Source organism: Temnothorax nylanderi, unplaced genomic scaffold (assembly GCF_030848795.1).
Source record: "Temnothorax nylanderi isolate EJ_2023f unplaced genomic scaffold, tnyl_v1.0 TNYL_tig0862_pilon, whole genome shotgun sequence".
Lineage (NCBI taxonomy): Eukaryota > Metazoa > Arthropoda > Insecta > Hymenoptera > Formicidae > Temnothorax > Temnothorax nylanderi.
The window spans coordinates 33,547-59,518 of NW_027249924.1; the positions used below are offsets into that span (position 1 = coordinate 33,547).

The following is a 25,972-nucleotide window of genomic DNA, read 5'->3' on the forward strand; positions in this document are numbered from 1 at the left end:
ATTTTTGATCGACGCTTTATCCCATCGTATAGAATCAAGCTGTTTCGTAGGATTTCTGTCCTCAAACGTTTCTCCAATAAAAAAATGGGAAATAAATTAGTTCTCTATAGTTTACAAATTTGGATGGCTCAATTATGTCAGGGGCAGTGGCAATACATAGGAAATGGAATGTTTTGCACGCACCGGAAATACCGCCATGGACAACCAGTTGTTAGCATTCTTCACGAATCAGAAGCTGATGCAGTATAGCAAAAATAAAAACCGCACGTATTTTTCATTGCCCCAACCTGGGGACCAATTCTAAATATAGAGAGCTAGGCAAGCAATATACTTTCGGTGGGTTGCCATCCCCATCCGACATCTGCGCATTAATCGTACCAAAGACAAGAAGTTTATAGTCTAGCGAGTCCGTGAAGGCCAAAGATTCGTGTATCATAATTTCGTAGCAAATTCTTGTTTATTGGAATTTATAATAACAAAAATGTTGAAAAGGTGTGCAATAAACAATAAAATAAACATTAAAAAAAACCATAACTGTCTTAGCTTGCAATTTCGACGCCAGATTAAGCGAAAACGATTGTGTGTATTTAAAAAACCTACCTAAGACCTTTTTTGTAGAAAATTTTCTTATCATTATTTTTCAAAATAGACGTTACAGTCGTAAAATCAATAGGAACATAGATATGAGCAAAAAACCAATTTTCAACACCTTTACGTGCTGTAAAATAATATGCGCACAATCAAATAATAAGAATTTTTATACGTTATTTATAATCAGAAGAAAATTCTGATTTAGTAATCTGATGTCTTGTGATTTCAACGACGATTCTTACAGATGATTTAGTTTACACTTGATAAGGGTCCAAACCAAGGGCTGAAACGTCGTGATTTTGTACTGAATTGTGGCCAGTTAAGTCGATATAATTGAAATATATTCGTTAATCATCACTGGCAAGTTACAAAATTGTTTATTGTTATTTATAAAGACTAAATAAAAGTGCATACAAAAATTCAACTCACTTGGAATTTTTCCGAAGTGAAAACCTAAAGTTACTAAACTATAAGAGCGTGCAAAATCACACTCAACAGAATTTGATGCAACTAATTGAGATAATGCTGAAGAATAACATCGCAGGTAAATCATCAAGACGAACAACTTTGTAAAAAGAAGAAACAATTGAGGCGTCTAGGTCTGATCAAAATGATTTTAATTTAGAGATGCGTATACTATCTCATAGAGAAGAAAAATATACGAAAGCTTTTATATGCACAATACTATCTGTTACAGCCACACAATACAATTCAGTATTGCGATTACAAAAGATTACAAAAGAGTAATTCATTGATAAACTGTGTCAAATTTTCTGCAAAACAGGTAGATTCTTTTAGAACCTCCATAAACACTCGAACACTTTGAATTTCTGGTTGATTTAAATCTCGAAGATTTAAATATTGAATCGACCGATCCATTAAGTAAACGCATAATAGCGCTCGGAGTACTCAGTATTCGTGAGACGCCAATGCGTGTAGCACTAACTAATTATATTTTGCCGGATGAAAACGTCGCAGAAACTTTATTTCAATTTTTATTTAATGAATTAAATGCAATCAACGATCTGGTTCAAATATCTCTTACTTATAATTGAATTATTGAGAACGAATTTTATATTGATAATCTTTTAAGAATCGCGAGATGAATTAAATAAATAGTAATATATATGTACATATATATACATCGGGGACATATCGGGCACGCGGTTATCGAATTACGTCAATTTTCCGATACCTCTGTCGGCATTCGCGACATAACGACGCGACAAGCGGAGCATCCCTCGCTGTCCTGAATTCTAACGACGTCAAAGTTAACTCGCCTTCTTCGGAAAGGAAAGAAGTGCTTCGCCAACTACCGTCTGAAGCAACGGCGAGTAGGTGACAACGAGGACCGTGACGCACGCAGCCAACAATCGACTGAAAATGGCCAAAAGTGCTGAGAGATTACCCGGTACTTCTACCAGACTTAGGACCAGGGACGACGGCTGCTGTTCCGTGAATTTCCTGAAATACGTTCTTCACATTTACAACGTGGTGTTGTTTCTGTCTGGACTGGTTGTGGGTGGCATTGGTATCTGGACGGTGGCGGCGAAGCACAGCTACGTGTCCCTGATGTCCACGTCGACGTATCTGCTATCTCACTTTGGCCTACGCCTTGATCGTCGCAGGTGTACTGGCTGTCATCGGTAGCTGGCTCGGATGCGGCGGCGTAACTTCTGAAAATCGATGTGTCCTCCTCGTGTACGTCTTCGTGGTGATGGCGGTGCTCGTTCTGGAGGCCGGGGTCGGCGCGCTGGCGCGCCTCTACGAGGAACAAGTTGGCCCTGAATTGAAGATGAATTTGAACCGCACCTTTCTCGAGAACTATTCCGTGCGATCCCGGTAATATACATATATATTACTATTTATTTAATTCATCTCGCGATTCTTAAAAGATTATCAATATAAAATTCGTTCTCAATAATTCAATTATAAGTAAGAGATATTTGAACCAGATCGTTGATTGCATTATATATATATATATATATATATATATATATTGTGACGTGACATTAGTCACGTCCCCGGCCCGGATGGTAGCTCGGCCGAGGTGGGCGTCCAGGGTGGTGCCTCCACCCGAGCGGGCGAGGCGTTAGCGTTATCGTTAGGCTAAATTTTGTAAGACTTGCAGGTTATGAGCGAGGGTGCGGAGCAGATGGCCAGGATTGATGTAACGACGTAAAGTCGCACCGCGGGATTATTACAGGTGGACAGCCGGAAGCTTACCGAGGAAGGACGGCCGACGGTCGGGTCACGCTGGGGCCCATAGCCGGGACAGCCGAGCACCTGGCATGGAGAACGCGTAGCCCGCAACGACGAATGACGGCCCGGGACACGGAGGAACCGAGGAGGGGGACGCCCCGACGAAGGTCCCCGTCCCGCGATAAAACCACTACCGGAGTTCCGCCACCGGTCGGCAGGCCACGGCCTGTCCAGCCTGGCCGTTGAGGGACCGGTCCCCGAGTCGCGGCCTGGACAGCCGGACTCGATGTGAATTTGAAACACCCGCCGGTAGGTGGAGGCGCATGCGAGAGGCGCCCGGGCGGGCGCAGCAATCGCATAGGGCGCAGCAGGAGTCGAGCGCGGCGAGCGCGCGAGGCGGCGATCGTGCAGGGCGCCGGAAGTCGGGCGCGGCGATCGCACGATCGGCAGTGGTGCAACCCCGGCGCGCAGGCGCGCGGGCCCAGCGTGGTCCCGCCGGACCAGAGAGAATTACTGTCGGGTGAGCCGCGAGTGAGATAACATCCAGCCCCGGTGTTCGCGACGAGAAGCTGCCGGCAATCAAGAGAACCGCTGTAATGCCCGTGTCACACTACGTATCGCGGACGCGGATCGGATTGGGATTACGGATCGCGGATCGGATATCAGCCAATCACAGATGAGCTGCTCGTCTGCGATTGGCTAGATTACGATCCGCGATCCGCAATCTCAATCCGATACGCGTCCGTAATACGTAGTGTGAAGAGCACTTAAGGCCACTGCTCACGCATCCAACAGTAAGATCGCCGCGATACCGAGGCCCTCCCGGGAGTCGCGTTGTGCCGCGAGAATGTGTTATCGCTATTAGAAAATCGAGAGAAATACCGCGGGAGGGCCCGGCCGAGAAAACGAGAGTTGTGCTGCCCGTCTCGGGGATTCGGAAGTGCGGCCGCCGACAGTCAGCGTCTCGTAATTTGTATGATTTCCGCGTAATTTGAGTCGTCCGATTTCCGTCGAATGCGTTTAGTTTCCGTGTGATTCGTGATGTCGTTGTGAGAACGGGAGCGTTTGATGTGCCGTGTGATTTCGAGAGATCGTTGTGGGAATTCGGTGGAGTTTCGTGAACGGAAAGATGCGCCGGGCGTAATCGAGCCGTTTTAGGCGGGGTGCTCTTCGCACGACCGGGCACCGTATCATCGCGGGGCCGTAGCGTAGCCTACGCGTGATCGCGTCGTGGCGTGCGGGGCATCGCTGTGTCGTATTGCGGACCTCGCGAGGCTTCGTGCGTGAAGGCCGAGGCAGGCCGAGGTCAATCGCGGGGTCAATCTGGGACTCGCGTAATCCGAAGGGATTCGCGGTCATTTTTTGGGGGAAATTATCGTGTCGTGTGTCGTGGCGTTCGTTGTAAGTAAGTGTGCGTCGATGCCGCGAACTCATCTACGTAATGTTCACGTATCGTTCTCGTGCGTAAAATGTATCGCTCGTAGGGGCGTATCATTCTCGTGTCAATGTGCCGTCTCGCGTAAAGTATCGTGTCGCGTTAAAATCAGTTGGAGCAGGGTATTGTGTCGCGTTAGAGCATCGTTTTGCGTAAGGCACATCCCGCGTGAACGTATCGTCCCGCGTTAGAATCTTGTTCCGCGCTAGAGTTAAAGCCCCTTGCACAATGCCAGGCAACAGGCAATAGGAACAGGAAATAACCAAAAAATCGTTAATTACAACCTAACAAATTCGCATGCTATGATTGGTTGGCAACAGGCAATAGGCACAGAATTTCCAACGTGACGAAAACTCTGTGTCTATTGCCTGTGTCACTGTTTATTCTGCATTTATACATGATTTCTGATTTCTATTCCCTGTTCCTATTGCCTCAATTGCCTGTTGCCTGGCATTGTGCAAGGGGCTTAACTCGCGCTCAGTCATTACTGAGTTGTAACGAGATACGTAGCCGATCTCGCGAAGCGTGGCGGGACGCGCTGTGACCGTCGTCGGTCCTTTGCGGAAGATCATTATCCTGTTTTCTTCTCTTTTCTCAAATATACTCGTTACCATTGTTCTTTAATTTGCTTTATTTTATGTGTGTCGATTGTGCTGCGCTCCCTCTCCTCCCTCCAATCGAGATCCACCCGCGATCTCGCCTGTAGAATTCACGCCTGAGATATTTCGCGTTTGAGTATTAGTGTCGGAATTAGAGTAACGTGGTGCGCGTATTCGCACCTGGCGCCCATTATCGTATTGGAGAAAATTGTCTAGTCGAGCTACCATCTTGCTACCGAGATTTCGGGAAACTGGAGATTAAGCCTGAGATCAGGAAAAGCGACGGCGCGCTCCTTTTCGGCCGGCGAGACCGAAGGGACATCGTCGTCGTCGTCATATAACTTACTCCGAATCTGTAAAGAGTTTCCGTTATGGACAGCGGTAATGGCGTCCAATGGAATAAGCATTGCATCGTCAGCTAGAAGCGAAGAATATTTTAACGAGCTCAAAAATTTAGTTTTTGGAGGCACCAAAAATATACGCGCAGATAAATTTTTAATATCGCACATTAGGTCACTTGTGGGTACTATGAAAATCTTAAACGCTGATACAATTATGTCCAATAAAACCGACGAATTTTCGAATGCGACAATAAACTGGAATGAAGTAAACTCAAATGAAAATAAAGTTGATATGTCTCAACATGATGAAGTTCATAAATGTTATGATGAAGTTCATGATAGTATGGCTACATCGATAGCACATAATTCAGAAAGTATCCATAATAAACCTCCCCAGTTAACATAAAAAATCCCGTTATTACAGAATGGCAATATCTTATGCTCACAAATTATTTCGGGGCAAAAAATAAAGATAAAAAATACATGTGCATTTGACAGTATTGTGCAATCTTTACTGATAGGTTATAGCGACTGGGTCATATATCATAAATATATCAATTACACTTCAAATTATATGTCAGATTTTATTAAAATGGTATCTACATGTGGTACATCACACAACCCTGGCGGAAATATTTCTACAAAATTTAAAAAAAAATAAAAGTGTGCTACAAAAAACTATAAAATATAATTGCCAGAATCTATTAAAATCTACATAAATTTAAGAAATGTTACAGAATTCTACATAAAAATGCTAGAATTGGAACACTTTTGTAAATTTATGTATTTTTTTATTGGATCTTGATCTATAAATTTTTCGGTGAAACTACGTCAAACTACAACTAATACTGATATTCTACACATTTCTATGTCTATTTGAGTACAGTAGACTACAAGGAAATACTACCCTGGTGGAAATAATTTTACAAATTTTTTATGAATAACTACAACTTTTTGGATATACTACAAACAAAATAAAAAATAAAATTTACTTCTCTCGTTGAACATTATTTTATTGCTGAAAATCTTGATTACGTGCAAGCTTAATTAAATAAATTTATATTGTACTTAGAAAATTTGTTTACCACCGCTGGATTTGAACCTGAAACCCCTGGCTCTTGAGTCAGTCACCTTCCGCACTGTGCTACAACATTGATTGATGAAGACGTTTCGTATTGTCTATATATGTTACACTTATTGTTAGCAGACGTACGGAAGGTGTTAGTTCTTAATAAAGTCGGTTTATTATATATATATTTCTTACAAAATTGATGTCGGTCATCGATTCGATATCGAATCGATGACTTATCGACATCGAACTTGACATAAAAAATCAGCCGATTTCAATCAAATTGTTTTGGCTTCTTGACTTGGAAAGTTGCTTCTTTCTAAGTTACTTGTGTTCAAAACTCTAAAAATTTTGTCTAAAATTAAGAGACTATCACCATATAGTATGCAGATAGTCATGTTCAATTTTAAAATGTCATGAACCAATCGCATAGCCGTATTAGCGTCTTAAGATATAACTTAAGACGGTCTTGAAATAAGATCCGACTATGAATAACGGCCATAGTCTCTTAATTTTATACAAAATTTTTAGAGTTATATTGCTACAACTTGATCTATAAATTACGGGACAAAACTATGTCAAACTACTACTATTAAAAATTTGAGAATCAATAAAATCTTAAAAAATTAAAACATCTGCTTACTTGTAGAATACTACAATTATTTATAAATGACTATAGAAATCTACCACAATTTACATATCGTAAAACTATGCAAATTAGAATCTAATCCAGTTTTTAGTTTCTCATAAAATACTACAATTTTGTACGAATAGTAACAAATACCGATTTGTTTGTACAGCTCAAAAATCTATTACAATTATGGCTAATTAAAATTTGTAATTTTTAGTTAAATGTTACAAGTTTTTACACAAATCGTCCAAAATTCATCTATTATATTAATAACTTCTTAATTCGCAGAAGTCAAAATACTTATGTTTTTATTTTTGTGTAGTCTGTTGAAAGTCCAATAGAAAAATACATAAATGTACAATTTTTTACCTATATATATTTCTGATTCGTGAATGGTTGTAATTTTGCATACAATACTACAAGATCCTACAGAAAACGACAAAATCCTTAAGCCTTTTACAACTCGTGAATTCATGAAAATCTACATAAATTTGCTTTTTGTAGATGTTTATAAGATACTACAAGTTTACATGGAAATTAACAGACCTTCAACCAAACTTTCAACCTTTCCGTGGAAAATTGTAGTATCTTATAAAAATCTAAAAAAGCGAATACATGTAGATTTTCATGGATTCACGATTCGTAAAAGGCTAAGAATTTTGTTGTTTTTTATAGGACCTTGTAGTATTATATGCGAAATTACAATCATTCACGAGTCAGAAATTTAATAAGGTAAAAAATTGTACATTTGTGTATTTTTCTATTGGGTCTTACAGCAAACTATACGAAAATAAAAACATAAGTATTTTAATTTCTGCAAATTAAGGAGTTATTAATAATACATAAATTTTGGAAGATTTGTGTAAAAACTTGTAACATTTAACTAAAAAGTACAAATTTTAATTAGCCATAATTGTAATACATTTTTGAGCTGTACAAACAAATCGGTATTTGTTACTATTCGTACAAAATTGTAGTATTTTATGAGAAACTAAAAACTGAATTGGATTCTAAGTTGCACAGTTTTACGATACGTAAATTGTGGTAGATTTCTATAGTCATTTATAAATAATTGTAGTATTCTACAAGTAAACAGATGTTTTAATTTTTTAAGATTTTGTTTCTTCTTAAATTTTTAAAATTTGTAGATCTCTGTACTATTTTTTATTAAATTATAGTTTTTCATGAAATACTACTTGCAATCATTTCTTGATTTGAGAACATTGTAATTTATGGTACTATTTCGTAGATATTTCTACAAAAAAATAATTATTTCTACAAAAAATTAAATATTTCAACAGAAATGTACAAATTTCTATTTTTAGTCAAATTTTGTAGTTATTCATAGAAATTTTTCCGCCAGGGAAAGTGTACCAGAAAAGAGCCTTAATATTAAATAAAATTTTTCAAGCAACAAATGGGACGATGAATTGTTATTGTAACACAGGTCTAATAATAGACAAACTTTTAATAGAAAATTTATTCTCGTATAACGTGTCTCAAGAATGCTCAGCGTGTAAATGGATGGACCACAAAAATTTCAAGGTATTAGACATAGACCTTAAACCGATATATGAAAACAATATGCGCGGTTTGCAAATAGCTGTTGATAAAAAAATCCAAGTGTGATGTCTGGGTAGGGAATAACTAAACGTACACCTCTGCGAATAATCGAGTTTACTCCGATGTTTCACTACATGTGTTCGCTACGCCGGTATTCGCCTGAGTGAGGCCCCGCTCACGACGTCTCGCTCGGCACACGCATGTACGCAGACATGCCCTTGCCATGCGCTACGATCATGACTCTACATACACCACACCAAGAAACAAATAAAAAATGTAAAAAATGTGAAGAAAATTTAATTACAAAATTCATAACAGGGCCACATCTCTTTATAGACATTGAAAGTCTGCAATGCAGCGTCCTTGCTGGCAGGCATGGATATAACGATTGGTCCGGCATGTTTACTATTTCAGAAATACCACTAAATATACAATTTTGCAATTACACATATAAATTAGTGGCAGCAATAGAATATATTGGTGGCACTAGTAAGGATGGCATTGGGCACTTCATCGCTCACTGCCGTCGAGTAACGGGAAATTGGGAAATATATAACGATTTAAACAAAAATAAAACTCCACTAACAGCATCAACCCCAACACTTTTACAGGAAAAGAAAATATTTCTCTTAATGTTTGTAAAACATTAAAATATATTATTTTAAAAAGATATTTCTTTAAACTCACATATAAACACACAAACACGCACAGGTTTCTTTCTTTGTAAAACATTGAAATATATTATTTTACTTACGTTTGCAATTTTTTTTACTTTCCTTGGCAGAATATTCGCCATTTTTCTTACATATCAAAAAAGTAATAATTATTCTGCATTAGTTGCGTTTGAGTATTAGAGTCGGAAGTAGAGTAACGTGGTGCGCGTATTCGCACCTGGCGCCCATTATCGCATTAAAAATTGTCTGGTCGAGCTACCGTCTTGCTACAGAGATTTCGGGAAACTGGAGATTAGGCCTGAGATAAGGAAAAGCGACGGCACGCTCCTTTTCGGCCGGCGAGACCGAAGGGACATCGTCGTTGTCGTCATAATATATATATATATATATACACGATAGTTTTAGTTTTCTTTATCTGTACATAAAAAGACAGGAGGTTTCTTTTAAATTATTTAAAAAATTATCACTATTTTGCTTAAACTTGAAGATGTATGTAAAATTACACTAGAAACATTAGCACTAAAGATCCAACTTAACCGAATATGATATATCGTATTTAATTGTATTTATCACGTATCGGTTTGAAATTTCTTGTTTAATTATTACTATATTGGAATATACGTATAGAATGTATACATGTAATGCTTACATCAATCTTTGCGGTCAAGCAAGGGACCGCATTTTTGACATTGACACTTGGCCCTTTCTTTGTTGAACTTGCTCTTTTTTTTTGTTGATACAAAATTAGATGAAGGAAATTATCCCGGTACAGTGATTATAGACATCTTCACGTTTCCTCCACCAACTTTCCATAACCCCCAAAAGTCTAAGCGAGATTTCTTATTTATCGGATAGAGCAATGACTCGTGTATGTTATTGTCGTTCCATTTAATTAGAAACTGCATACCAAAAAGTAAGAATAATATTAAACGCACTTGTCGAAATTTGTATTCGCAGTTTTCATTCTAGTGCGACTGAAATGTGATAGTCCAGTGTCTAGTTTTCAGTTTTGACAAGTACTTACCCACCCTTAAATATTTATTTCTAAGTTAACAGTATGCAATTTGGAATAAAATGGATTTACGCAAACAAATATCTGATGCGAATAAATAGTGAAAACAAGTAAAAACAAATTTTAAGCCTCGAGATTTAAAAGTTTTAGTAAGTCTTATATTACTGATTCCGCCAAGACATGTGCTTTCTTCTTGGATGCAATCATGCTCTTCGAACATGTTTGTTCAGATTGGATTTTACTTTTCTGTGTGACAACAAATAAGTAATGTGCATAATTAGTTAGTGTGAATTATTTCCTATTTGATATATGCAAAACTTCTGGTACATACTTTATTTGTATCCTTCCCATTGAAATGTCCGTCTCCATCATTTATTTATTTTCCCTACACAAGTTACAGATAAAATAACTTTCTAGTTTTGATAGTCAATGTCTTCTAAGTAACTGATATTAAAAGGAGAACCTGATGTAACACACGCTGAAAATAAGGTAATTTTGGGGAATTTTTTTTTAAGAAACAATTTAATAAAACCTTTTAAAATTTTAATATGTATTAAAATTTTAATCTCGCGATCCTTATATATATATAAGTAAGGTTATGGAAAGAGTTATTTTGAATAGATTAAATATTAAGATTAAAAAATCCATGGGCTCGCTAAAATGCCTATTACCAAAATAATTATCGGCGAATTTATCGCCTCATATTGCTATTGAATATGTGCCTTTCGAACGAGGCATTATACTGTTGTATCATCTAGAAAAAATGTATATATATATATATATATATATACATATCGATACACCGGTGTATCGAGAAAATAGAGGCGGATCTCCAAATGGAAACAAATGCAGGCGAATAGTGCGAGTGCCGAGCGAATAGAGACTGCAGATGTATATTCAGATGCGGCAATATATGAGAGAAAGAGGATGAGTAGGAGAGAGGGAGGGGGAAGAGAGAGAGATGAGAGACCGGATGTTGGGTGCTATAAGAGGTGCGGTGCGCTCGGCGAGCCGAGCGACACGAACGATACGTACGGACGTGCAAACGCGTTTCGCTTGGTCCGTACGAATGTGTAAAACGTTTGTGGAATACGCACACGAAAGGGGCACGTACGACGAAGTCGATGCGGGGACCATCGTTTCCCGTTCGCTCGCGCTCGTAGTCGATCGCTACCGTCGTGTAACTTAAGCCCTTTGCACAATAGGCGATAGCGATAGCGATAGCGACAGCGACAAAAGTGCCGACAAAGCTATACCTTAAAATTCAATTTGTATAAAATTAATTCATATAAAAAACTGAAAAACTGAAATAAAATTTTAATGCTAAAAAATTTGTGTGCTAAGCAAGAGCTGTACATAATTGTTAATGATTAAGGTGTAGCACTTTATTGAAAGATATTTTACCTGCAATGTATGAACATGTTCAATAATAGATACAGACCATAGAAAATAAATAAAACAATAACCAAAAAAAAATTTTTTTTAAATACAGTAAAAGAAAAATTTATTTTTTTCTCGAGGAAAGACTCAAACTTCAAGAAGGCTTCAACATCAGGTAGAGGAAAGATATTTGGCCATCCTTGTGGCTTCGTTAACTGCTCAGAATCATCATTTCCTACATGTATCAGAATATTCTCCAGCAGCTAACCCAACCCGACAGAGGTCTCCACCGTGTCTCCTGCCGACCCTTAACGTCCTCGAGCCTCGAGCCAGGAGCCTTAACATTCGAAATCATTTCGCTAAGTGACTCAGGCCTGGTTGGATCCGCGGCGTTGAAGAAGAAATTAAAAATGAAGAAGCTAGCGTTATTGACCACTTTCACGTTTTTCAAAGGTATAAGTACTATTTTCAATTATCATTTATACCTCAAAATTTAAATATAATATATAGTATTTTACTCAAATTATATATAATATATAGTATTTCTAAAATTTTAATAGATGGATTATTGGATATTTTTAAAAAGCTGAAAACATGGCAACAGATCCTATTTTTAATCATATTCACCATATTATCGTGGTGTTTATCATACGTATTTTATCGGTTTAAACATAGGTAATATAACACATATACTACGTTTACGCGAGCGTTACTTCTGTAGTAATTTACGATATATCACTCGTTTACGCGGAGTAAATTATCGCAAGTTACTATAAAATCCCGTTTACGCGAAGTGCATGAATATACAATTCTTTAAGATTCGGTCAATTAATTCCCGAAAAATTGAAAAAATTTCGGTACCGGCTTCCAAAAAGATCGGTAACGAAAAATTATACACTTTATAGCACTCCCCGGAAAATTCTACCCCTGTTTAATCTATATTTCTTTGAGATTCGGTCAATTATTTCCCGAAAAATTAGAAAAATTAGAAAAATTAGAAAAACCGGTTTCCAGAAAATCGATAACAAAAAACTATACACATAGTGGCACTCTCCGAAAAATTCTACCCCTATTTCATATACTTTTGGTAAAAATTCGGTTCAGAGGTTTGAGATTCGGTCAATTATTTCTCGAAAAATTAGAAAAATTAAAAAAACCGGTTTCCAGAAAATCGGTAACGAAAAACTATACACATAGTGGCACTCCCCGGAAAATTCTACCCCTATTTCATATACGTTTGGTGAAAATTCGATTCAGGGGTTTGGGCTGGGCGTTGATGAGTGAGTGAGTGAGTGAGTGAGTGAGTGAGTCAGTCAGTCAGGACATCTTCCTTTATATATATATAATATTATATATATATATATATATATAATAGAGAAAAAGGGGCTATTAGGGTCGAACGCGGTTCTTCGTGCGTGGAATCAGTTTATTCGTCTTCTTGGAGTACATTGAAAATAAACGTTTCGGCTCATTTTTGAGCCATCCTCAGCATTAACAAGCGATTTGCCGTACGTTTCCCTTGTCAACTGGCGAGCTTACAGACTCGAATTAACGTGAACCAAATGATCCTTATCTGTAATTTTTATAAAAAAGTTAGATGCAATAAGAGCGAAAAAGCTTTATAGACTAAGGCCAGACGAAAAGGCAATTAAAAACGCGAATTTCAGAGCATCGTAACCACATTCACAGAAATACCACGACACAATCTGTCATCACGGAACACAGATTAAATTTGGATCACGAATTTGATTGGGAGAACGTGGAAATTCTTGATAAAAAAAGATATTTATCCAGAAGATTAGTCTCTGAAATGACTCATATAAAATTACAGAGAAATAGTATTAATTTGCAGGATAACACCGAATTTTTACACCATGCATATATAGCCGTTTTAAATAAATTGTAAACTATGCCCATGAACGCTTCTCACTGGCTAACTAAACTCGGTGACGTGTCGAGTTCTGGCGTTGTCATTGGTACTTAGACCAGATATCATAACAATCCATTATCTTATTGACACAACTATCTATGCTAAACGTTATCGATGGCGTGACTTGTGACACGCTCCTTCTTTTCAAATTTTTGTCATTTCATTGCTGCGTAACGTGTGGACGGGACGGATAAGTCCTTTCGCTACTTTTATTGTATACGGCTTCATGCCCCACGTTCACCTCGACCTTTTGGTGAGTCTATAAAGCTTTTTCGCTCTTATTGCATCTAACTTTTTTATAAAAATTACAGATAAGGATCATTTGGTCCACGTTAATTCGAGTCTGTAAGCTCGCCAGTTGACAAGGGGAACGTACGGCAAATCGCTTGTTAATGCTGAGGATGGCTCAAAAATGAGCCGAAACGTTTATTTTCAATGTACTCCAAGAAGACGAATAAACTGATTCCACGCACGAAGAACCGCGTTCGACCCTAATAGCCCCTTTTTCTCTATTATTGTAATTCCCGAGGGTCATTCTATGATTTTATATATATATATATATATATATATATATGTATATATAGTCGTATTAAACCTGCTGCCGATTGGTCTTCTGTTAAGATAAGAGTTTTGGGACAAGCAAACACTCTCGCTAATGCTGAAAAAAAGCTCAAAAGGCAGAGGATACATCTCAATTAAGCAGTGAATCGAATTCGGAGACATCTTTTTCTTCGAAACGACAGAGAAAAACACCTTCTCGATTTCATAATATTGATGATGATGCATCTTCATCTTCTGATGAAGAAACCACACAAAAAGAACTCACACAGCCAAAAAACCGAACTCAGAAGAAAACTACGGACTCAGAAAATATTCCTACATCCCGTTGTTCCACCTTTTCCTGAATCTGAAGGAATTCTAACTAAGATTTTTACAATGACCGAAGAAGTGAAATTTGAAATAGCCAAATTAAAACAAAATCAGCAAGAAATTAAAAGAGGAATAGATGCTTTACTGGCATCAAATAACAATATAAATATAAATAAATTCAGTCGTCTACTTCCAATTACTTCTATAGAATCTTTCAACGATATTCCCGGGAAAAAAAGATTATTATATATAAATATATATGGATTATATATGAATTTTGTCTCTATATGATCATATATAATGCTAAAGATACTTCTAGGAGCGAGAGGCTTTAAAATTCTCCCAATCGTCATCGATACAAGAGATACAATGCCTACAGGAACAATATCCTGCCTTAAGCCTTGTGTACACGATACTAGAAATCGGTCCGAGTTTCGGTTTAAGCCAATCAACTTGCAGCTCTTACAGAAAAGCAGCAGTTTCATTCTTTACAAGAGATTCAACAAAAGTGCAAGAAACAGAAAAAGATTTGAGCTAATGCAAATAATAAAAATGATGGAGTTTCCTAGAGGAAGAAGAACACGCGCCACGCAAAGAACGCGACTCGCGAGCTAGGTTATATACGTATCGTTACAACGTGGAGGTCGTGGAGACGATGATTTCACAATTAATAATGTGTTAAACGACATTTATTTCGACGTGTTATTTCGACCCGCAGGGAGGATTGATTCACCGCGCAATCCTTTGGGCTTAACAAACCCACAGACCCGAGTTTAATAGTGGACTGCAATAACAGTGATATGCTTCAAAGCCTTCTGAAAAAGATGCGAAAGTTAGACAAATTTATATCCAGCAGATTGTCTGACAAGGTGCTGAAATGATATTACTCGAAGGTTGACTGCGTCGAATTAAGTTGCAATGACCTCCTACGAGAACTAAGAAGAATGAAGAAGAATGTATGGACAACGACCAGATCAATTTGATGTTACGAGTGCGTCTGAAGTTTCAAACTTTCAAGAAAGTATATTTGATGTTACGACCGAGATCAATTTGATGATCTCACCTCTAACTGTCTTGTTATTATAGATACTTGTCTATATGTGTTGACATTAAATACATAATATGTATAGCCTTGTGAGTTCGTGGAAATCTTCCAGGACAGTCGGATCGTTGTCTTCATATACGCTCGTATTAAACTTAAATTTTGTATTAAACTTAAAAAAAAAACTCGAACTAAAAAAAAATTTGGAACGCAGGTAAAATCTTCGGATTACTGCTACCTGCATGAAAAAGTGACGCTTGGAAAAATCGAGTGCCCGTCTCAGATACGGAGATTATCAGCTATATCATCGAGGATATTCCTAACCAGGAACTACGCACGAAAGCTAGAGTGCAATGCTACCAGACATTAGATGCGATATGCTGACCGCATTCGCAAGTGTTTCATCATTTATTTACTCGGGGGCCCTACTTCTGATTTTAAACATTTGCAGCATATTCTACCATCAAACATCAGCGATGCGAGTCGTTTGGCAAGGCAGCCGAACGGCGACAGGCTGTGCGGCAACGAGTAAGTTGACCGGCAATGCTTGTCGTTGATTTGATCATAACACGGTTAAGAGGTGAGATCATCAAATTGATCTCGGTCTTAACCATAGAGATATAAGAATAGAGTGCGCATCAAGCGAGCTAAAAAAGCGATATAGAAATAGAAAAAAATACTAAAATGTTCATGTTTTAAATTTTTTCATTAAAGTAGGATATATTAAATATATATAGACATATGTATGTATGACGTATGTATTATGCATTATTTTCATTTTTTATATTGCTTCCTCATAGAGGAAGCTTTGTTTTCGTAAAAAAATTTTTTTTATTTGTTTTTCTGAATGTGTTCAGAATGTTCTAAAACGTCGAAAAATTGTAATTTTAAAAAATGTCTGTATGTATGTATGTGTGTGTGTATGTGTGTATGTGTGTATGTGCCAAATTTACCGAAATTTCTATAACTCCAGAACTAATCAACCAAATCTTAACGAATTGTATATGAAATAGGGGTAGAATTTTCCGGGGAGTGCTATAGAATGTATAGTTTTTCGTTATCTATTTTCTGGAAACCGATTTTTAAAATTTTTTTACCCGTAAGAATTAGAAAAATTAAAAAATCGGTTTCCAGAACATCGGTAACGAAAAAAATACACACTCTATAGCACTCGCCGGAAAAATCTACCCCTATTTTATATGGTTTTAATACAAATTCAGTCCAATAGTTTTTAAGTTAATAACGTTTTTTTTAATTTTTCTAATTCTTACGGGTGATGCACTCAAGTAGAAACTTTCTTAAAATTTTTAAGTATGTAAATTATAAATTTGCACATTGTTTCATAGTTTTTAAGTGTGCAAGTAGAAACCTTCGCTCACAAAGGTTCCTCTATGAGGAAGCCAAAACAAATAAATAAATACTACTAATTATGCATCGAATAAAATAAAAGCTTAAGAACTATAAGTAAACAATGTGCAGATTTCTACTTGCACACTTAAGAACTATGAGGAAGCAATGTGCAAGTTTCTACTTGCACCATTTCATCGTTTGTATACATATATATATATATATGATCGTACATCAAGAGATGGTTGCCGTTGGTGTCCTGTCGGTACTTGACGATGATCACCGGCACCACCAATATCAGCTATAAAAAATGAAAATAATGCATAATACATATGTCTATATATATTTAATATATCCTACTTTAATGAAAAAATTTAAAACATGAACATTCTAGTATTTCTTTCTATTTATAGCTGATATTGGTGGTGCCGGTGATCATCGTCAAGTACCGACAGGACACCAACGGCAACCATCTCTTGATGTACGATCATATATATATATATATATATATATATATATATATATATATGTATACAAACGATGAAATGGTGCAAGTAGAAACTTGCACATTGCTTCCTCATAGTTCTTAAGTGTGCAAGTAGAAATCTGCACATTGTTTACTTATAGTTCTTAAGCTTTTATTTTATTCGATGCATAATTAGTAGTATTTATTTATTTGTTTTGGCTTCCTCATAGAGGAACCTTTGTGAGCGAAGGTTTCTACTTGCACACTTAAAAACTATGAAACAATGTGCAAATTTATAATTTACATACTTAAAAATTTTAAGAAAGTTTCTACTTGAGTGCATCACCCGTAAGAATTAGAAAAATTAAAAAAAACGTTATTAACTTAAAAACTATTGGACCGAATTTGTATTAAAACCATATAAAATAGGGGTAGAATTTTCCGGCGAGTGCTATAGAGTGTGTATTTTTTTCGTTACCGATGTTCTGGAAACCGATTTTTTAATTTTTCTAATTCTTACGGGTAAAAAAATTTTAAAAATCGGTTTCCAGAAAATAGATAACGAAAAACTATACATTCTATAGCACTCCCCGGAAAATTCTACCCCTATTTCATATACAATTCGTTAAGATTTGGTTGATTAGTTCTGGAGTTATAGAAATTTCGGTAAATTTGGCACATACACACATACACACATACACACACACATACATACATACAGACATTTTTTAAAATTACAATTTTTCGACGTTTTAGAACATTCTGAACACATTCAGAAAAACAAATAAAAAAAATTTTTTTTACGAAAACAAAGCTTCCTCTATAAGGAAGCAAAAGCTGTCTTTTCGCGATAGAAATAGAAAAAGAAAGCTGCAATATGGACCCCTTCTGTCTTTGTCTGACAACACATAAGAAATGGAAGATATTAACAAAATATTAACCATGTAATATTTAATTGCGGATTATATATATCCACTCGGGAATTACGTCGACCAATCCAAATCGACAAGATGTCAAGCTCAAAATCATCCCTCTCAACAAGGAGTGTAACAACAAGGAGGCGGCACATCCACTGTCAGTAATGAAATACCAAGTCTTCCCTCTGATTCGGTTGAGAATCTCCTGGATATGGGGATTCTAGAAGAAAACCCTTCGGAGAGCAGGCCTCCGGCACTAAAGAGGAAGAGAAATCTTCCAACAGACGAGACAGATGTGCAAGATTCTTATTTCAAATACATTGAGGAAACCTTTCCTCAATCTCCAAGAGATATTGTCCCATTTTTAAATAATCCCCCTCATCAATTCATCCGTCTTCTCCTCGCAACTTGCAAGTCTATGGATCTCCTCCCCCCCCTCCCTTAGAAAGAGCCGCCACAACACGGTTTTATTATTGCTGTGTATTTAATCGCACAGTTTAGGAACAGAAAGAATAAAGCATACGCTGCTTGAGAACAACAGGATAAAAGTGTTACGCTCAGACAACGGCAGGGAGTACTTGTCAAAGGAGTTTGGCGAATTTTTACGGACAAGGGGAATTCGTCATGAGAACTCTACACCGTACGTTCACCAGCAGAATGGGCGTGGCGGAATGTGAGATGCGAACACTCGTAGAGATCTCAAGTCAAAGAAGTCGTAACTACGGAACACTACCGAACTCGGAGACTACGAGATGCGTACGATATACTAATTAACCGAACGCGAGCAACAATACCGTGGCGCAGTGCTGTGTGTCATTTGTGTGGTATAAATTATAATCTCTGAAAAAGAAGAAGAAGAAGCTTGTGTTATTTAAATCGAGTAAAAAATATTTGCTTCAAAAATGATTTGCCGTGATTTCATGGCTCGCGTATGCTGTAGAAATCCCTGTAAAGTCATAAATTGCACTAATGCATCTTCCAATGGCAACAAGTTTTGTAAATTGGTACATCTCACAGAGTACGAAATCCAGAAAGTTAACGAAAACGTACAACCCTTTCGGCAAACTTTATAATGAAATGAAACGATTAGCATTTTTTTTTTTTTAAGATAAACTTTCCCAGTAGAATTCGACCAAATTGCTTTCGACCAAATCATTGAGGTCATTATGCTCATTTAGAGAGATCGATGCCATTAAAGAATTTAAAAAAATCAAACGAGAAACCACTTCAACAACAGATTCAACAGCTCAAAAAATCAAACAAAGAATTAAAAAAAAAAAATTAAAGAAATCAAACAAACAGCTCAATTCAAGGCTTAATGAGTTCGAAAAAGAACTGGTTGAAAGTAATAAAAAAATTAGAGCATTTACCAACTTAATATGGATTTTGACCTTAGGCGAGGACGCACGAATAAAAAAAAAAATTTATTGACAAATATCCACGACATCCACGACAGATCAAACTCTTATAAGCGTGTGCAACAGAGACAAGCAAAAATATTCCTGCGTTATTCGCGGTTAATATTCGTAATACATTCGGTTGTTACGGATGCTTTGCGGATCTTAACGGCTTATAGAAATGTAACGAGAGCTCTTAAACTTAATTGTGAATTTCTTTTTTTTATCGCTCATCAATTGGATGGATAAAATTAACGCTTGAGCGAATAAAACTCATTTAGACAAATATATTCAGCTGATCGGGCAAATTATATTATTAATACAATAAACTTTATTGTTGCCTAACAGTAATTTTTATTGAATTTATTGGGCAACAGGAACGAGGAGGAACTAAGGAAAAGGAACGTAATTTTAAGGGTTGAGAAGGAGAAATGGGGAGGCAAGGAATCAAACTGGGAGAAAGTAAAGGAACTATTCGCGGAGGGGTTAAAGGTGAGGGTGACGGTGAGAGAGGTGTTAGTGGTGGGACAAAGAGGAGCCTGGATGACTATCTTGGTGAAGCTGGGAGATGAGGAGGAATAGTGGAGAGTGCTGGAGGCGAGGAGGAAAGCGGGAAGCAGTATAGGGGTAAAGATCCAGGAAGATAAGTCGGTGGAAAGGAGAGATAGAGAGAGAGAGAGGAGAGAGAGGAGAAGATGGTACAGGAAGGGAGAATGCGTAGGAGTACAGGGAGAACGGAGGACGAAGAAATCGCAAGTAGGATGGAGGAGAAGCTGCTAATGAGCTCCGACGATGAAGGGAAGGATAAGAAGAGAGAGTGGGCCAAGTAGGGAAGAGCGGAGAAGGGAAGGAGGGAGGATGAGGGACGGAGTCTCGGAGAAAGCGGAGGAGGAAGAAGAGGGGTGAAGAGGATTATGGGGAGGAAAGGTAAAAAATGTTTGTGAGGTCGCAAATGGCCAGGTCTAGGGGAATGGGTTTTGTAAGAGGTTTGGGTACGTTCCTCATAAAAACGCCTTGTAAACTCTACGGGGAAATGCAATAAATAGAATTCATATATATATATAATTTTTCTAAACAATTTTCTAAAATTTGTTTAATATTTTAAAGTTTCCAATTAGTAATAGGATAAATAAAGATAGGACGGTACGATCTGGTAGTTAGGCAAATTTAAATTACATATTTATATTTACATACATTCTAGTAAATAAATAGTGTTTTTCTTTTCGACCTTTGTGATCAGTATTTCAAACGCGTGTTGAGGTAATTTCTTTCTGTATGAACTATTTAGTAAGCAGCTAGACACGCGCCCTTTGATATACAATGGATTCTCATGAAAAATTACCGACAATCGAAGAAATTAGCCATTTATTCGAGAATGATGTACTGCAGCCTCAGTTAAAAAGATGCAAATTGTGTGGTGAATCAATTTTAATATCCAACTGTGTCGATGATGACCGCATAAGACATATAATTACAAAACATAAAAGCTGGGATGAGTAAGTATTCAACCAATTTTCATACGACTTTCAACGATTTTCATACGACTTATCATGTTGAATAAAAAAATCCTGATTCGCCAAATTGGGAAGCCTATCAAATTTTCACCCATTTTATTAACGAACCATCACTAAATCTTATTATTTAATGATGATCCAACGACTTCTATCGTGTTTTAACCCGCATTATTATCAACTGATATTGATATTTTTTGTGATATAGACACTAAAATTGTGCGCACGTATTTCATTGTTGCTCAAATTTTAATATTAAAAAATATAACATAATGTTGTCACAGACCGGATCCGGCCCGCGGGTCTTAAGTTGGCCTAATATAAGCAATTGAAAAAACAAGCAGATGAAATATAACAAACGGATCAGATCGTCGTACAAGTTGTAAAGCCCCGGACACATACTTTTTCGTAACAGTAATAGTAAAGTTTCGACCAGATTTTGTTCAGTGAAACTCGAGCGAGCAGGTAGTGGCGTGAAATCGCTCCGTCTAAGCATGAAAAAAGACAGCTATGTAAGGTGTAATTTCGAAGAATACACATACGTTTTAGTTTTATAAGTTTTATTAAATGGTGAAAGGCTGAGACTGGTCTCGGGAGAGTCTCCTCTCCCGAAAAGCGCGACGACAAAACAAAAGCTGGCTCTAAAGATTATAGACGACATTATCGCGTGTAACTCGAAACGTCTGTCGGCAACGGCCGCGATCGTCTTCGCTGAACGCTTGTTTTCGAAGGACAGCGTTTCTGTTACCATGCTATGTAGATATATCACAGCTACTACAATCAAACTTCAAGTAAAGTGGACAAGACGTCCCTCGAATTAAAAACAGAAAAAAGGCATCAACCAGAAAGGATAAGGTAAAGAAATCTTTATTTTAAAAACAGAGTTTCCAACCAAGATATATTTTTTGTCTTATGCCAAAATATGCCTCGCCGCATATGGCGATTATGAGTATTATGGCACCTACGCAATGCCACGGACGTTTTATGTTTCTCGCAGGGAAAGGGACCGCCGTAACAAATCTAGCAGTAGTCTATATTTCATCGTTCTAATAATGTCTGACGTTAGATAACATTACGGAACTTGTCAAATTCACATGACGGAGCCACGGGAAAATCTGAACCAGGGAGGCTCTCCAGTGTGTGAGATTGCACGATGTCCTTGGTGCGTGTGCAACATAAATCGTCAATCGAACGTGGAGAATTCGTCGACGCCATCGAGAAACAAGGACGAGATTGCGCCCGACCCAAGGACGGAGCGCGATCGCACTTCGGGCCAAGTATCGAGTAGTGATGAGGGGCCAATCACCCCAAAGCCCGCCCATCGCAAGCCCATTATCCAATTGTCCGCGTCGTCGTCGTCGTCTTCGTCGGACGATTGGCCGGTCGGACGGAGGCCCGCCGCCCATCGCAGACCCATAGTAAAAATCTCTTCGTCGTCGTCGTCATCGACGGACGATTACGTTCCAGAAGAAATGCCTGGCGGCCGGAGGCCCGCCGCCCATCAAAAGCCACCACCAACACTGGATACATAGAGAAGGTTGTTTGTTGCTTAGAGAAATTTTTTCAAGTTGGGTGCAACTTTTCTAGCATTATTATGACTTGGTTTTACTCAATTAAGTCGAGTGAAAGTAAAAGTTATCCAGGTGACATACATAAATGAAAGTTGAGAATCTTTGAATTGTATCGCGCTTAATGTCACGATTTGTGAAACTTATTTTCAATTATTAGGATTTAGGAAAGGGGTATATTTTATCGTAATTATAATTTTCCCAACTAATCTATTGTGTGTCCTGATATTTTGAAGCTTTGTAAATTTTGCTTTTGCTACAACTTTTTGTATCATTAAGCGCATACCGTATTAAATATTACTTGACAAAACTGGTATCAACTTGGTATCAACAGATTAATAGTTAATAGAGAGTTGCTCCACGTTGGTTGGTCCAACTTTTTGATAATATATTGTCAACATCTTGTAGTTAGTGTAATTTGCGTGAAATTATTTCATCTTAATTTCGTCTCTTTCAAGTTTTACATATAACTCCTATTGAGCTAATTAATTAAATTAAAATAAATACTTTCCTGAGATTGTAATAGTTTACACACATGTGTATATGCTATATAAATACAATTACATTACAATTAAATATTTAACTTTTCAATATTCTGTTGGTTGCAGTTAAGATTATTTTTGTGATTTGCATCAATAGTGATTTGCATCAAATGTGATTTGCGATCTTTCTTATTGTTTGAGGATTTTCTTAAGTCAAACAAAAAAAAATTAAAACACCGCGAGATACCAAAGCGCTTGAAGACGCAACTGTGTCCACGAAAGTAGTGGACACCCCAGGGTCCGTATTACGGAACTTTTATATTCAAAATGGATTCCGATCAGAATTTAGTTATTTCCTAGATTTCCGTTATATTTTTTAAGGGAAAAGGGAATAATTCCAATCGGACACCATTCTGAAAAGTTTCATAATAATTAAGAACTCTGATTCACATTTACGCCCCGTGACGGTTAAGCAAAATAGTTGCTTCGGACATTACTGATGTAAAAAAATTTAGAGATGCCATAACCGAAGGAGGCGCTCAAGGCGCACATTGAGGTGATTTTTCTCGCGTCTCTCGCGCAACATTTTTCTCCGAATCATTTCTAATTTATATTTATAAAAACTGTGAAGCGAAATGTCTGACGCCAGAACGTTCAAAATCAATTTGTTACCTGTAGGAGATTCATGTTCATATTCAAAACCAGACATCATTGCCAGTGTTGCCAGATTGGGCGGAATTCCGCCGAATGGGCGGAAACGTGAGGTCAGTTGGCGGGTCAAAATTTCGATTTGGGGAAATCCGCCAAATGGGCGGGATGGGAAAGAAAAATCCGCGATTTGAGCGAAAATCGTTACATGTCGAAAAATTACTGCGTTTGCGTCTCTTGACCAATGAAAAATGCCCGAATCGCCAACAGCTTCTTTCTCATTGGTCAAGAGACGCAGTCACCAATCGTTAGCGGCTAGTGTAATACGGGTAAAACACAGTGCATTTTAGAACACAGCTTCTATGTGGAGAGACGGTAATCGTAAGATTCGTACGTACAACTTTGAATGCTGTTTTTTCATCCTGTGAATAGAAATGGGAAAGTATTCAAAATATACAAAGAAATATAATGAAGACTGGGAGAAAGAACCTATATTTTCTCGTAAGTGATATCTTCTTAACCTCAATACCAAACTTTTCTATGAATTTATTGCATATATTTATAATAGTTTTAAAGTACTCTCTTTCTCTTTTTGTAATTTAGATTGGCTTCAAAGGACCTCAGAGGTTCTCATAAACGAAGGAAAGCCTGAGGCTTACTGTAAACTATGCCGCACAACCCTAAGGCCTCATCGAACAGACTTAGTGGACCATACCAAAGCCAAAAAGCACAAACAAGCCGAAAGTGCTCTACCTTCTCGTAAAGGCAGCTGTCAGACTATTCTTCAGTCTTATGGTGTGCAATATATGTTTTCGAGTTCTTTTATTTTAGATGTATGCGTGGTTGCTTGAAAATATTGATGGTGGCATAATCACATGTTTCCCGACGGGAAATAATTTAAAAAATGTGTCGATTGTATCTTATTTTATACAAGCGCGTTCATACTAGTCGCGTATGCGCGAAGCAACATGTTAGAAAAACAAAAGAATATCTGAATATATATCACATCAAAACCGCAAGCGGTCTCAATGCAATCGGTCTGAAAGGTATAAGCAGAAGTTTGTTTTCACATCCAAGCAATTAAGCAAATATAATATTCAAAAGAAAAGAAGTGATCAATAATTCAAAATAAGTTTCCTTCGCTTCGCTGATAAAGAGTACGCGCGAGAGGGAATTGACGGTTCGTTTCGGACAGAAGTATGATCTAACCTATATGCGTGAAAGTAAGTATATCTACTAATTTATTTCTATACATTTCCACCATTCCTTACATAAAGAATTGTAGCAAGAGTATTAGCAAGGCTCTGAGGAACAAGGGATTCGACGTGGTCTATACGGTTCCTAAAAAACTCGATCGTATTATTAGTAGAGGCAAAGATAGGCTCGAAAGCGCTAAACGTATGGAAATCGTATACGAGATCGATTGTCTTAATTGTGACGCATGTTACATCGGACAGACCAAAAGAAATTTGGTGACTAGAATCAAAGAACATCGTGCTGATATTAAAAAGCATCCCAGTAATCATTCTGTGGTCAGCAAACACAAGACCTCTTGCAATCACAAATTTAATTGGACTAGTCCCAAAGTTCTACATAGCGAAAAACAATTTAAAAAGAGAGAGATAGCCGAAATGGTATTTATTAAGAAAAACAATAACACTATTAATTTACAAAAGGACACCGATAATCTTCCTGTTATTTATGACAAAATAATAAACTTAATGTGAGCGCTTTCGGATACCTCTGCCTTGTTTCTCACTCAGTCGTCCGTCGTCACCTACAGTGAGCACACCATCGAGTTTCACGTTTGTTAATATGACTCGCATATCTTTTATCACCTTCGACACGCAAAACATGTAAGCGTTGCTAATTTATTCCTGAGTTTACTCTTCGTACGTCATTTTAGTTTGTTAATTTATTATTTTACTTTTTTTTTTATATATTTTAGTTCGCAGACTCATTGCTGCCACATGGTGTTTAATGAAGTGGTTTGCGAGCGTTAATTTATTGTAAGCACTTGAGAAGGACCGGAATCACGGTCGAAACTGCGTGGTTACAGCTGTTTAAATAAATATTAGCCAGTTTGGTCGCAGCAAAGGATTTTTGTAATTTATTTCTCTTTATATTTTATATCTGATATAAATATTGATGATAAAATGTAATAATTTTTGATTTATTAATATGCCATTATATACGCGATAATAACAAAACGTTTGCATTTGTGCTTCGATAAAATATGAACTGCGCAAATCGGATTAAAAAATTATACATTTTTTTTGTTATAAAATCCTTTAGAA

The 25,972-nt window shown here is 37.3% G+C and overlaps 1 protein-coding gene and 2 long non-coding RNA genes across 3 annotated transcripts; all 3 read left to right on the forward strand.

The window, feature by feature from the left end:
• The first annotated feature begins 1,974 nt into the window (after positions 1 to 1,974).
• On the forward strand, positions 1,975 to 2,437 carry LOC139785681 (tetraspanin-11-like). Its single transcript, XM_071724845.1, has 2 exons — positions 1,975 to 2,122; positions 2,220 to 2,437. The coding sequence occupies exons 1-2, from the start codon at positions 1,975 to 1,977 to the stop codon at positions 2,435 to 2,437; spliced, it is 366 nt and encodes a 121-aa protein (XP_071580946.1).
• An 812-nt stretch (positions 2,438 to 3,249) lies between these two features.
• LOC139785678 (uncharacterized) lies at positions 3,250 to 19,932 on the forward strand. The gene is made up of 3 exons (XR_011722047.1): positions 3,250 to 3,386; positions 11,643 to 11,950; positions 19,844 to 19,932. It is a non-coding gene; the product is annotated as an uncharacterized lncRNA (long non-coding RNA).
• Positions 19,933 to 24,080: 4,148 nt separating this feature from the next.
• LOC139785679 (uncharacterized) lies at positions 24,081 to 24,786 on the forward strand. Its single transcript, XR_011722048.1, has 2 exons — positions 24,081 to 24,176; positions 24,279 to 24,786. It is a non-coding gene; the product is annotated as an uncharacterized lncRNA (long non-coding RNA).
• Positions 24,787 to 25,972: the final 1,186 nt, after the last annotated feature.

Bases quoted from the DNA above. Each gene is read 5' to 3' on its own strand.
- LOC139785681 (XM_071724845.1), top strand. From the start codon at position 1,975: ATGGCCAAAAGTGCTGAGAGATTACCCGGTACTTCTACCAGACTTAGG. The intron at 2,123-2,219 runs GTATCTGGACGG...TGATCGTCGCAG, and splicing joins ACTGGTTGTGGGTGGCATTG to GTGTACTGGCTGTCATCGGT.